At 42.6% G+C, this 13168-nt stretch overlaps 1 protein-coding gene across 1 annotated transcript; it reads left to right on the top strand.

Annotated features, from left to right (window-relative positions):
• Positions 1-404: 404 nt before the first annotated feature.
• Nanp (N-acetylneuraminic acid phosphatase) lies at positions 405-8837 on the top strand. The gene is made up of 2 exons (XM_052183871.1): positions 405-560; positions 7614-8837. Exons 1-2 carry the CDS (start codon positions 471-473, stop codon positions 8268-8270), a joined length of 747 nt encoding a protein of 248 aa, XP_052039831.1. The 5' UTR covers positions 405-470; the 3' UTR covers positions 8271-8837.
• The last annotated feature ends 4331 nt before the right edge of the window (positions 8838-13168 follow it).

Here is a 13168-nt window from a genome sequence, read left to right as displayed (position 1 = left end):
GGATGTTCGGGTGAAGGCTCTAGTTCCCTCAAGGCTATGGACAAGAAGTGAAGCGCAGACGTCAGTCAGTCACAGGGCAGCAGGGTTCGGAGGTTGGAGAGCACACCCACCTGCTCCATCTCCTGACGGGGACTGTGCGGTCACCATAGAAAGACAAGCCAGCCAGGGGTCTGGAGAGTTCCTCCAGTAGGGCTCGCACGTCTTAGCCCCGAGCAAACCCACCAAGCCATTAACAGAGAAGAATATCCACCCACGCTCAGCAAGAAGCCTCGATAGGACTCAGGTAGCTCTCGTGCACGCACTTCTTCTATAAAATTTATAGTGTCCGAATCTCGCGCGATCTTGCTGTAGAGACCCGGGAGCTTTGGAAGAGTCAGGTGACCCTGAGACTCCGCCCAGGTGTTCCTGACCACCTTGCGCATGCGCCAGGCGGCAGAAGCGGCTCGCGCGCTGCTTGGGTCTCCGAGGCTATGGGGCTGAGTCGGGTCCGCGCGGTCTTCTTTGACCTGGACAACACACTCATCGACACGGCCGGGGCGAGTAGGAGAGGCATGTTGGAGGTAACGTCCCCGCGCCGTCGCCCTCCCCTGCCGGGCCAGCACTCCGCACCCTCAATCCCCTGCCGCGCGCCCGTGGAGCTTCATTCCCGCGCGTGGGGCCGGGTGCTGGACTCTGAACTGCCACGACTGCAGAGTCGCCGCCACCTGCGGTCACCGGGGCTCGGACGTCGCAGGACGAGACCCCCCCACCCCCGGCCCTCCTCTCGCTGCAGCCCCGCGCGAGATGGGCTGCGGTGGGTTTGGGGGAAGAGGCTCAGACAAGGCTTTGGCCCAGGAAGTTACATAACTCTGAGAGGCGGGCCCGGACTTAACCTACATCATAGCATTTTTTTTTTCCCTGAAGGCCTCCCTGTGGCCTTACGGGCCCTCTGGGGCTGAGACCCTCGGCACATAAAATGCCGAGGGGGCAGCCTTTTAGTGAGGCATGACCGATCTGCATCCTCCTAACTATAGCTACAGATGGTGTCGGACATCTTCCTTCTCCAGTCCAGCCCTTAACCCACCCCTACTTTCCATCCTCTGCCTTCTGCCATCCTCTCTCTTCAAGGAGAAACCGAAGGAGTATTAGATGTGGAAAGCCCACTTACAAAAAAAAAAAAAAAAAAGCCAGCCCTTTCCAGACTAAGGGTCCTGTGCTTCCTCAGGTAGATTTTGTTCATCTGGACCTGAAACCTTTCACATTTCTTGCTGCCTTGCACACAGTTTGCTCGTGTCAGCCTTTAAAAAAATTTTTTTTAACACTACACTTCTCTTGGACTGTGCTTTAAGGAAAATCTACACCCGTTGTCTCCTTCAGGGCTCTCTTCTTTGTATTTCCAAATCCATCCACTTCTTCTGTCTCTGCCACTAGAATACAATAGGCTTGCCAAGTGGTTAGGTACCTCCCAAAGTGCCAACGTCACTAGGTATTTTGAATTGGTATGTGGTGTGTGTGTGTGTGTTTTCTTGGTTCTGAGGTTTGAACCTACCTCCTTGCCATCCTAAACGGGTTCTCCCCTGAGCTGCTTTCCCCACACTCGGAATCAGTCTTAACTGAAGCTTTCCTCGCTGCTGACTGTCCCTTGCATTCTGACACCCTCACAAGTACATATTTCCATGTGTTCTGCCTCCGTTATCTCAAACTGCAGACAGCCCACACTTAACCGGTGCTCTTATCCAACTGAGGCTGGTGTTTTGAAACTCAGTTTTTGTTTTAGGCTGGTTCTTGTTAAATAGAGCCTATTAAACCTCACATTTGGTTTGAATCACAGTTCTCCTAGTGCTCAGGCCTCAGCAGAGCCCCTGCCTATGCCTAGCCTCAAATCCTCATCAATGTGAGCATTAGTCTGCATAACACTGTCAGGTAGCTTTAGTGCCATGCGTGGGAAGATTGTAGCACCCAGTGCTCATTCAGTGAATTATGTCCGCAGGCTTGTCTCCCAGTCTCCCTTACTCTCCCTTTAATTACGGAAAGGCTCCTCCTATGTAGAGTTTTGCTGTGGTCTTGTCTTCAGGCTGACCACTTCCAATTCATCTTTCACATCCCTGCCACAGTGAGTTTCCGGTTTTATTTTTTAAAACAAAAAATTGACTTGGGAGACAAGGCAAGAACATCCCTTGAGCTCTGAAATTTGAGATCAGTCTAAGCAACATATCAGGACTCTTATCTCAAAGCAACACCACCCCACAATATTTCTCCACGGTGTTGACCCTATATTTTGTACCTTATTTTTTTCTTCCATTATCTCTCACTGCACCAGTCTGAGGATGTTATCAATAATTTTTGCAACTCATGCCCACAGCAGAATCCTGAGTTTCCTGAAAGGGAATATGCTATCTTAATTATCCTTGTTTAACGTGTAATAAATGCTGAGTGAATAGTGGATGGTGGATAAGAATTCCTATCTCCAGTCTCGGTTCTTTTACCACCTCCTCTACTTACAAAATGGTCTATGAAATTAGCAAAATTAAATTACTTTCTAAAGAACCATTGGGGAAGTTCTTTCCGTTCTTTTCAGGCATATGTCTTAGTCACTGCTCTCTTGCTGTGACAAGGTAACTTACTGGAGGAAGCATTTCATTTGGGGCTTGTTTCCAGTTTCAGAAGGTAGGTCTGTGATCATGATGGTGAGGAGTATGGTGGCAGGCACGCAGGGTGCCAGAGCAGGAACTGAGAGCTGGCATCTGACTTGCAAGCTAGAGGCAGAGATAGCAAGACCAGGCCTAGCTTTTGAAAACCCAAAAGCCCACCCACTTCCAACAACATTACACTTTGTTGTCCCACTAACTAGCAATCAAACATTCAAATATATGACCCTATTGGGGCCATTCTTTTTTTTTTTTTTAATCTAACAGAAAATTCATTAACAAACTTATTTTTTTATAAGTCAATCGTTACATGTTCAAGCAGGCAGGTTTTTTTGTTTGTATTTGAAGGTAAACAAAGGTTTTATTTTTTAATTATTGGATATATTCTTTATTTACATTTCAAATGTTTACCCCCCCCTCCCAAAAAGCTCTATCCCATCCTCTCTCCCCACTCACCTGACTCCCACCTCTCCACCGTCAATTTCCCTACACTGGGGCATCTCTCGAGCCTTCATAGGACCAAGGGCCTCTCTACTGGAGCCATTCTTATTCAGACTGCACCTTTCATAGTCAAGAGTAAAAGACATGAATGTATAGTTCCTCACTGAACAGATTTTTTTAAGTATTATTTATAAATTAAATGTCTAATAGAAATAGCTGTGAACATGATAAGTGCACTTACAGGTGTATTAGTAAAGTAGAGGAGCAATGGATTTCATTCTTCAGGTAGATTTATCACATTTGGTGTTAGTGAGTGATGTTCGACTTAACTAGAAATAACCAAGGATGCTGAGGATGTAGTTCATTTGGTAGACTGCTGGCCTAATTTTCACAAGTCTCTGGTCAGAGCCCCCAAAATCATAAAAACTAGCCATGGTAGTATTTGCCTGTAATCCCAACATTTGTGAGGTTGAAGCAAAAGAATCAGAAATTCAAAGTCATCCCTCAGCTACAAAGGGCGTTTGAGACCAGCCTAGACTATATAGGATCCTGTCCCTAGAACATTTTTTTTTTAAAGAAAAGCAAAAAACCAGATGAAGTTGGCCATAGAGATAGCTCAGGGGTTAACACTTGCTGCTCTTCCCATAAGCCTGAGTTCATATCCCAGCACCCATGTTGGGTGGCTCACAACCACTTGTAACTCTAGCTTCAGAGAATCTAGCCTCCATGGGTAGCCCCACACATATGGTAGACATGCATACATAGAGATACATAAAAATAAATCTTAAAATAACAAGTCATTTAAATGTCTGGGCTGTTTAGCAATCATCGTGTGTGTGTGTGTGTGTGTGTGAGAGAGAGAGAGAGAGAGACAGAGACAGAGAGACACAGAGAGACAGAGAATTTAGCCCCTTCACACCCAAATCACTGGTATTCAGATAATAATTTCTCTTAAGTATTGTTGTTATATAGTTCTCAAACTAACCCTCAAAGAGTCTTGCAAAATCACAGTTACCTTTACTCTTACTTGTGACAGTGACTCTAGTTCCAGGTCCAGAGAGTGAAGAATAGAAAAATCTTTCTTTTCATATACATTCAGAGTGATAGAGTTTTGAAGTGAATGTATTTCAATTTAGCCTGTGCTTGCTTTCTCACTTTAGGTCCCCTGTCGTCAAGCCTGCAGTTACCTAGGGCATTCATTACATCAATTTTTTCCAAACCTGTCTTACTCCTGTACAATATGTCCTCCACACCTCCAAGTTAGAGGCCTTTGTCCTCCACCTCCAATTGAGGCCAAACTTATTCCTTAATGAGGGGTAATAAGGTGCTGATTCATCTTAAGTGGTATTCCTGTTTGAACTAATAACATGGGTAACTGATAAACATTTTTCTAAAGTTGTTAATATTTTTATGTGCATGACTATAGGCTCATAAGTGTGCATGCACATGTGTCTATACATGTGGAGGCTGGAAGAGAACCTCTCCTGTGTCATCCTCAAGAACACCATCCCCTCCTTGTGACAGGATCTCTTCTTGAACCAAAGCTTACCAATTAGGTTAGACTGGCCAGCTAGTGAGCCTTGGGTATCTTCCTTCTAGACTTCATCAGGGCTAGGATCACAAGCATTTGTGATTGCTCAACATTTTCCCATGAGTTTTAGAGACCCTGGTCTTTGCACTTAGAAGGTAAGTTCTTTACTCACTGAGCCAGCCCACCCCACCCTCAGGCTCGAGCTGTGTGATAGGATGAGTGAAATAGCACCCATATTAGAATGTTTAGTCATCAGGGAGTAACATGATTCAAAAAGGATTAGAAAGTGTTACTTGTGGGAGTAGGTATGTCCTTGTTGGAGGAAGTGTGTCATGGGGTGGGCCTTGAGGATTCAAAAGTTCCTGTCAGGCCAGCATCTCTGCCTGCAGATCAGGATGTGGCTCTCAGGTCTAGCTCCAGCATTATGCCTGATTCCCACCGTGATGATAATGAATTAAGCCTCTGAGAGTAAGCAAGCCTCCAATTAAATGCTTTCTTTTATAAGAGCTGCCTTGGTCATAGTTACTCTTCACAGCAATAGAATAGTGACTAAGACTAATGCTAATGTGATTAAAATGCTATGGTCATAATAAACAAATCTGACTAGTTACCATGTAGCAGTAATGGTGTGACTAATGGGAAAATTAAAGATGTGATCAGGAAAGACTTTGGAACTTAGGGGAAGGGTATGCTGTGCCTTCAAAGGTGTTTGATCCCACATTTACAGAGTCTCAAGAGTGAGGCTATGGTATTGCCAACTGCAATAACAGGACATTGGGGCATTGTAGCTTTGTGTTCTGTGTCAACTAAGCCAGTGACAATTTACCATGTAACAGTGGGCTGCTGAAACTTTTAGAGTGTCCTTGCTTATAGCTGTAAAATAATCAATTCCATACTGGTTTTATTGTTTGTTTTTATTTTTGCTTTTAAGATGTTGGCAAAACCATGGAGTTGAAAAGGCTAGTTTTTTTGTATTTTTACAAAAAATTATTTGTATGTCCTTAAATTATTAGGACTGATATTTTTTTCTTGATTAATAAAACTTTTTCTTTTTGGAACCTGGAGCAAGAAGGTCACTGTAAGTTCAAGACCAACCTGAAGTACTTCCTTTTTCTCTGTTAGAGGCATTTGTATACTCCTAAGAAGAGAGTCTGTATCTTAATATCTTGTTCCTTTTCAGTGCATAGAGCTTTGGAGTGAACAGTATGCCACTTGTTCCCTGTGTCAGTTTTACTTACTGGATTGCTTTGCTTCAGCAGACATGTTGTTTGATGGTGGTACAGGACAAGAGCCTTAGGCATGCTAGTGACCACCGAGCAGCAGCACTCCCAGACATCATAGTGCAAGGCCATGTCTGAAAATGATCAATACTTGACTTGATTGCTATGGCTCCTTCACTATAGGTAGTTCATTGGGAGGGGATCCTACGAAGGGTGTGGAAGATAAGAGTAGGGATGGCTATTATGATGTCTCTCAATGATCAGTTAACTGCTGGAATGCGACACTAGTCTGGGATGACACTGTAGAACATGCTTCAGTTGTTAAAAGAACAATGAAGGTCTGATGTTTATCCCTAATTGCTTTCTCTTGTTGCTTGAATGGTATTCTCTCCATAATACTTGAGCCCCGATCCACATGCATGGATGCATTTGTGGACAAGCTTGCGAGTAGAGAAGTCACAAACTTAGCGTATGAAACATTGGGTATATTGGGAAAATAGGTGCAGAAGGGATTTTTGGCAGCATCTGTTCAAGGACCCTCCAACACATCCATGCCTCCCTGTGCTTTCCATTTTGGCTCAATTCAGTTTACTTTTATTGGGTCAGCATTCCATGCTTATTGCTTTTATATAGAGTAAGTTAACCCCTCCCCCAAGTCCACATTATCTGCTTGTCAGCTCTTGTTTTAGGTATGACTTCTCAGCCAAGCCTCATTCAGCTACTCTTAGAATGAGTTCAGTGGGGCAGTGGTGGTGCTGCCTTTAATCCCAGCACTTGGGAGGCAGAGGCAGGCGAATTTCTGGGTTCAGGTCAGCCTGGTCTACAAAGTGAGTTCCATGACAGCCAGGGCCATACAGAGAAACCCTGTATAAGTAAATAAATAAGTTCAGTTTTACTTCCATAGTTCTTGTCTATTTAACCATCAATGGCACCCAACTCAGCATCGATTAATCCATACAGAGAAACCCTGGATGGATGGATGGATAGATAGATAGATAGATAGATAGATAGATAGATAGATAGATAGATAGATAAGTTCAGTTTTACTTCCATAGTTCTTGTCTATTTAACTATCAATGGCACACAACCCAACATCAAATAATAATGATTACCTGTCTGCTTCCTCTTCCAATGAAACGATGCCTCAGAAATCAGTACCAGCAAGTCAGGCCAGCATGTCTGCTGTGGAAGTAGGCTAGTATGGATTCAAATTTCAGCCCAGGAAAAATTTTAACAGTGCTGAACTTACTGCCTTTTCTTGAAAGGGGAATCCTAACAGGGTTGTAACAGATGTTAAAATATGTACTAATTTAGCCATAAAGCTGGCCACATTCCAGTCCTTGATAAATGTTAAGAAATAGTAATGTAGTATAAAAGAGCTAGGAATGTAGCTCTGGTATAGAACATGCCTAAGTACCTAATGTAGGCCCTTGATTCTATTCCCAGTCCACATTCATTCATTTATTCATTCTCTGTGTGTGTGTTTGTGAAAGAGATAAATAATACTTTTAAGAAAGTATTAAAACGTTTCACTAGATTTAAGTGAAATTCTTATTTTCATGTCTTCATAACCAGTATGAAACATGGTAGGCTGCCAAACAAATAAAGGCTTGTTTTTGGCTTTGTGTAAAGAATCATTTTAGACTAGATGCTGGGGGGCAGAGACCTAAGGAACAAGGTGGATGGAACAGACAGATGATATATGCATTCTTGATTGTCTCTAGGGGTATAGAGTCTTTGATTTGGCCAAGTCCAAGATAAGATATGCTGACCAAGTTATTTTGCTCTGCCTAGGTAATAAAGCTCTTACAATCAAAATACCACTACAAAGAAGAGGCTGAAATCATCTGTGATAAAGTTCAAGTTAAACTGAGCAAGGAGTGCTTTCATCCCTACAGTACGTGCATTACAGATGTGAGGACTTCACACTGGGAAGAAGCAATCCAGGAAACCAAAGGAGGTGCCGACAACCGGAAATTGGCTGAGGAATGTTATTTTCTGTGGAAATCTACACGCTTACAGCACATGACCCTGGCAGAAGATGTCAAAGCCATGCTCACTGAACTTCGAAAAGAAGTCCGCCTGCTCCTGTTAACAAACGGTGACAGACAGACCCAGAGGGAAAAGATCGAGGCCTGTGCCTGCCAGTCTTACTTTGATGCCATTGTCGTAGGAGGAGAACAGAAGGAGGAGAAACCAGCACCTTCCATATTTTATCACTGCTGTGATCTTCTTGGAGTGCAGCCAGGGGACTGTGTAATGGTTGGTGACACACTAGAAACCGATATACAAGGAGGCCTCAACGCAGGACTGAAAGCCACAGTCTGGATAAACAAGAGTGGCAGAGTGCCGCTGACACCATCCCCCATGCCTCACTATATGGTTTCCTCTGTGTTAGAATTACCTGCTCTCTTGCAAAGCATAGATTGCAAAGTCAGCATGTCTGTGTAAATACAGAAGAGCACAGTGACCATGTTCAGAGCCAGTTTCCAGGATTAGAACTAAGGAAAGCTAAGCTGTTCCTGTGTATTTGGTTCAATTCTCAGAATAATGTGAGTGAGGAATTCATAGTCCCACTGTGAAGATCCTCCCAGCCCTGCTGCTGTTGATAACCATAGGCTTGTATTCATATCCCAAGTCCAGGTTTTAATCGTGTAGTCCAGAAAACTTGAAAAAAGACAGAGTAGCTTATATGATGATATACAGGTACTGGTTTCTAGAGTAGAAATTGATTTAAAAAAAAAATAGATATTCTAAAATAGAGATTCAGGCAGCTGAATCGGATCAATGTAAGTACTAAATCACACAAATCAAGACATTTCATAGTGAAATTTTGCATATTTTAGGCAAATTTTTGTTATAAATATTGTGCCTACTTTCAATGTATATGTTCTTAATCTATTATCTAATTTTTCTGCATGACTTTTGGAGGACTGAATTTTCTGTGGCATGAACATGAAATTGTTATAGTTTGGGGAAAAACTATTAAAAATCAAACCGTGGTGCTTTTTTTCCACACCATTGTGATGCTTTGAGTGATCTTGTGGCTCCTAAAGAGTAAACATTACCTTTTCTCCAGCACACAGTGGAGAGGATTATACATTTTGCTTAAGTGCTGGCCATGTGACATCAAAAGTCATTTTGTTCCTTTGGATTCAGAAGAAGAAAATTACCTCCATGTGCTCTGAGCAGGTCGTTTCCCCACTGGTGTCTGGTGACTAATTCCCCCAGGTGACCAAACTAGTAGAGAAAGTTAGATTTGGAAGCTGGGCATAGTGGCACAAACCTTTAATCCCAGAGCTCAGTAGGCAGAACCAGATATATTGCTAAGAGCAACCAGAGCTACATAGTAGTCACAAAAACAAAACAAACAAAAAACAAATACTTGAATGGCTTTCACCATTACCTCTGTCTTAAGTTTGTTTTCACACTTTGAAGAAGCACCTGGAGCTTGATTAGTATGCCAAGGTAACACTGGCAACCAGAGAATTTCCTCCAGACAAAAGGGTGACTAGTCTCATGAATTCATAAACAGACTCAGAATGGATAGCTAATAAAGATGAAATATTACTTTTAGCCACCCCACAAGTAGTAGACAAAGATATGCCAGGTCATACTTACACTAACTGAAGGTTTATCATTCCTAAGATGTTTGCAGTTCTTCAGCAAAAGTAATCTGGGAAAAATACAAGAGTAAAATTATCCATAGCATATCGCAGACCGTTCAGCATGTGATATCCCAGTCTTTCCATGCCTTCCTCAGGAAAGAACTTTGATGTTTTATCTTCTGAGTGGAATTTCACATAGATAGTAAAAAAGGATTTGAATAGGCCTATGGTATTACTAATGCTTTTTAGGTTGTTAGAAATCTTTAACATTAAACAATGATAAATAATGTTTTGTCATCTATATTGTTGTATAGTGTCCCCAGGAGTGGCTGTTCATACAAAGCCAGCAGGTCTCAGTTGTCCAGAGCAGTGCAACTAGAAGAATACCTAGTGGGCAGGGCGCTTAGCTGGGTATTAACACAGGAGGTTATGTTCCAAGTCTGTGGCATTCTCCACTGTGTAAGGATAGATCTACTGCAAGGATTTTCTTAAAGAAGTACTTGTACTTGGTAAATGACCTTCAAGCTGGTTTATAGCTCACAGTAAACATTTTTCAAGCTGTGGTATAATTCTATGGTAGAGCACCAACATACACAGGCTTTGGACTTAGTTCTCAGTACTGGGAAAAAAATTATCATAACTCCTTAAATACATTTAATTATAAAGAGCATATTAATATATGCCTGTTAAATACAGCCTTGTATGTTATTTATTCATATGGTGCTGTGGTTTTTTCATTCCATTTTTTAAATGGAACTATACTTTATTTATATATGAAAGGAATTACTTATATACAAGTTGGAGGAAAGGAGAATGGCAAAAAGGCTCATGAGGTGAAGGAAGCAGGCTCAGCTGGATTCTTAGCCCCTGCCCCAGTCTGGACTGCTTTGCTCCCCACCTGCTGGTAGCCCTATCCTGTGGTACCCCTTTTGTCTGGTCAGTTCATATTTTTGTTCCTCCTATGGGACTGCAAACCCCTCCAGCTCCTTCAGTCCTTTCTCTAACTCCTCCATTGGGAACCCTGCACTCAGTGCAATGGTTGGATGCGACTTTGTAAGGCTCTGGCAGGGCCTTACAGGAGACAGCCATATCAGGCTCCTTTCAGCAACCTTTTCTAGCATCCACAATAGTGTTGGAATATAGTGACTATCTGGGATGAATCCCCAGATGGGATAGTCTCTGCTCTGCACTTTGCCTCCATATTTGTTCCTGTGAGTATTTTGTTCCCCTTTCTAAGAAGGACTGAAGCACCCACACTTTGGTCTTCCTTCTTCTTGAGCTTCATGTGATCTGTAAATTGTATCTTGGTTATTCTGAGCTTTTGGGCTAATTAACCCACTTATCAGTGAGTGCATACTATGTGTGTTCTTCTGTGATTGGATTACCTCACTCAGGATGATATTACCTCACTCTAGGTCCATCCATTTGCCTAAGAATTTCATGAATTCTCTGTTTTTAATAGCTGAGTAGTACTCCATTGTGTAAATATACCACATTTTCTGTATCCATTCCTCTGTTGAAGGACATCTGGTTTTTTTCTAGCTTCTGGCTATTATAAATAAGGCTACTATGAACATAGTGGAACATGTGTCCTTGTTATATGTTAAGCATCTTCTAGGTAAATGCCCAGAAGTGGTATAGCTGGGTCCTCTGGTAATACTATGTTCAATGTTTCAATTTATGGAACCTCCAGACTGATTTCCAGAGTGGTACCAGCTTTCAATCCCACCAACAATAGAGGAGTATTCCTCTTTCTCCACATCCTCACCAGCATCTGCTGTCACCTGAGTTTTTGATTTTAGCCATTCTGACTGGTGTGAGATAGAATCTCAGGGTTGTTTTAATTTGCATTTCCCTAATGACTAAGGATGTTGAACATTTCTTTAGGTGCTTCTCAGCCCTTCAGTTTCTTCAGTTGAGAATTCTCTTTTTAGCTCTGTTCCCCATTTTTTAATAGGGTTATTTGGTTCTCTGGAGTCTAAATTCTTGAATTCCTTGTATATGTTGGATATTAGCCCTCTATTGAATGTAGGATTGGTAAAGATCTTTTTCCAGTCTGTTGGTTGCCATTTTTGTTGTATTGATAGTGTCCTTTGCCTTACAAACGCTTTGTAATTTTATGAGGTTCCATTTGTTGATTCTCGATCTTAGAGCATAAGTCATTGGTGTTCTGTTCAGGAACTTTTCCCCTGTGCCCATGTGTTCGAGACTTTTCCCCACTTTCTCTTCTATTAGATTCAGTGTTTCAGGTTTTATGTGGAATGCAAATTGATCCATTCTTATCTCCCTGTACAAAGCTCCAGGCCATTGTCTTTTATGCCCCTGCCACAAGCCCCTTACATGCTTTTGCTTTACAGGGGAGCCTGTTCCCCAACCCGAGTTTCACCATTGGACTATATGCTTAGCCTGAGAAAAGGGCTTACAGACTAGAAGCTCTTCAAGGAAATAGGGCTGAAACAGTGGGTTACAGGTCAGTGGTAGAGTACTTGCTTAACATGTATGGTCCTGGGCTTCATCCCCAGCTCTGAAAAGTTCCCATCAGTTCCCTTATATGTGACTTTTCTCCACTCATTCTTAAAAGGTAAAGGGCTTCTGTGAAGAAACAGGCCCTTACCAGCTCCTTTGAGAATTCCAAGGAGTCTGGTTTGCTTTAATGTCTATATCTACCAACTTAGTTCAGAGTGTTGACTCTGTTATCCTGGTACATAAGCAAGCAGGTACTTTTGTATTGCAAAAGAAGGTGAAACAAGAGTGCTTCTATGCGGGTCCTAACTCCTAAGCTGAACCTGAAGGAATCAAGCATTTTATTGGGACAGAGAAGGAAGAAAACATTTCTAGAGAGAATGAATTCTGCCCAGGACCAGTTAGTTCATCACATCCTCAGTAGCCAGGAGGAGGTCACCATCTCCAAAGAGGTAATATTAGCTTGCTTGACCAATGGGATGGATCTTCATGATGGTGAAGTAAAATTTTCACAGCTTGGATAGACAATCAAAAGCAGGCTGTGAATAGAAGGCCCAGAATAGTGTGTTCTCCTCCTGCTTCTCTCTCTCATTGTGCGCGTGCGTGTGTGTGTGTGTGTGTGTGTGTGTGTGTGTGTGTGTGTGTGTGTGTGTGTGTGTGTTGGGTATCCAATGTAAGAAGCAGTTTTAGTGTCACGTAGCCAAGAGTGCAGGAGTGCGGGTATGTGGCAGTTTTATGGACCCATGACATGGTTCATATATGCAGTGGGAGTTTGGTAGAGGTATGTGCATGTACTGGACTTTGTAGCCTCATCCCCCAGGAGCATGTTTAATACTGAATGGGTCTAAAAGCACCAAAACTGGACCTTCTGAGTAGATCTTAGTGCTGTATTTACATCCCCATTCCCAGTGCACTTGGGAGACACCCTCTGACTATAACATTAGGTGCACAAACTGAGGCATCTTAGAAGACTGAGAACCTGCCTGGCCCACATACTGCAAAGCTAAGTGGCCAGCAGAAGTTCCGGATACACAGAGAAAGGATTCTCCTAAAGGGAGAACAATAGTGGGCATCTGACACATATTCTCCCTCCACTCCCCCTCTTATCTAAGAGACCCTAAGTTTAAAAGACCAAGAGAGAAATTTCTCCTGCTTTTGTGTCTAAGGCTTACAGAGGCTTTTCTTTATTCTTTTAGTAGCTGGTTTTGGTGGTGGTGATGGTGGTGGTTGTGTTGGGTTTGTTTTTTTCGTTGTTTTGGGGTTTTTTTTTGTTTTTTG

This window comes from Apodemus sylvaticus, chromosome 5 (assembly GCF_947179515.1).
Source record: "Apodemus sylvaticus chromosome 5, mApoSyl1.1, whole genome shotgun sequence".
Lineage (NCBI taxonomy): Eukaryota > Metazoa > Chordata > Mammalia > Rodentia > Muridae > Apodemus > Apodemus sylvaticus.
The sequence above is the reverse complement of the archived record's forward strand: the minus strand, read 5'-3'. Positions and strand labels throughout refer to the sequence as shown.

What these genes read in the sequence shown, in the direction of transcription:
- Nanp (XM_052183871.1), top strand. Translation starts at nt 471, where the DNA reads ATGGGGCTGAGTCGGGTCCGCGCGGTCTTCTTTGACCTGGACAACACA. An exon ending in GTAGGAGAGGCATGTTGGAG is followed by an intron (nt 561 to 7,613) that starts GTAACGTCCCCG and finishes TGCTCTGCCTAG; the next exon opens with GTAATAAAGCTCTTACAATC.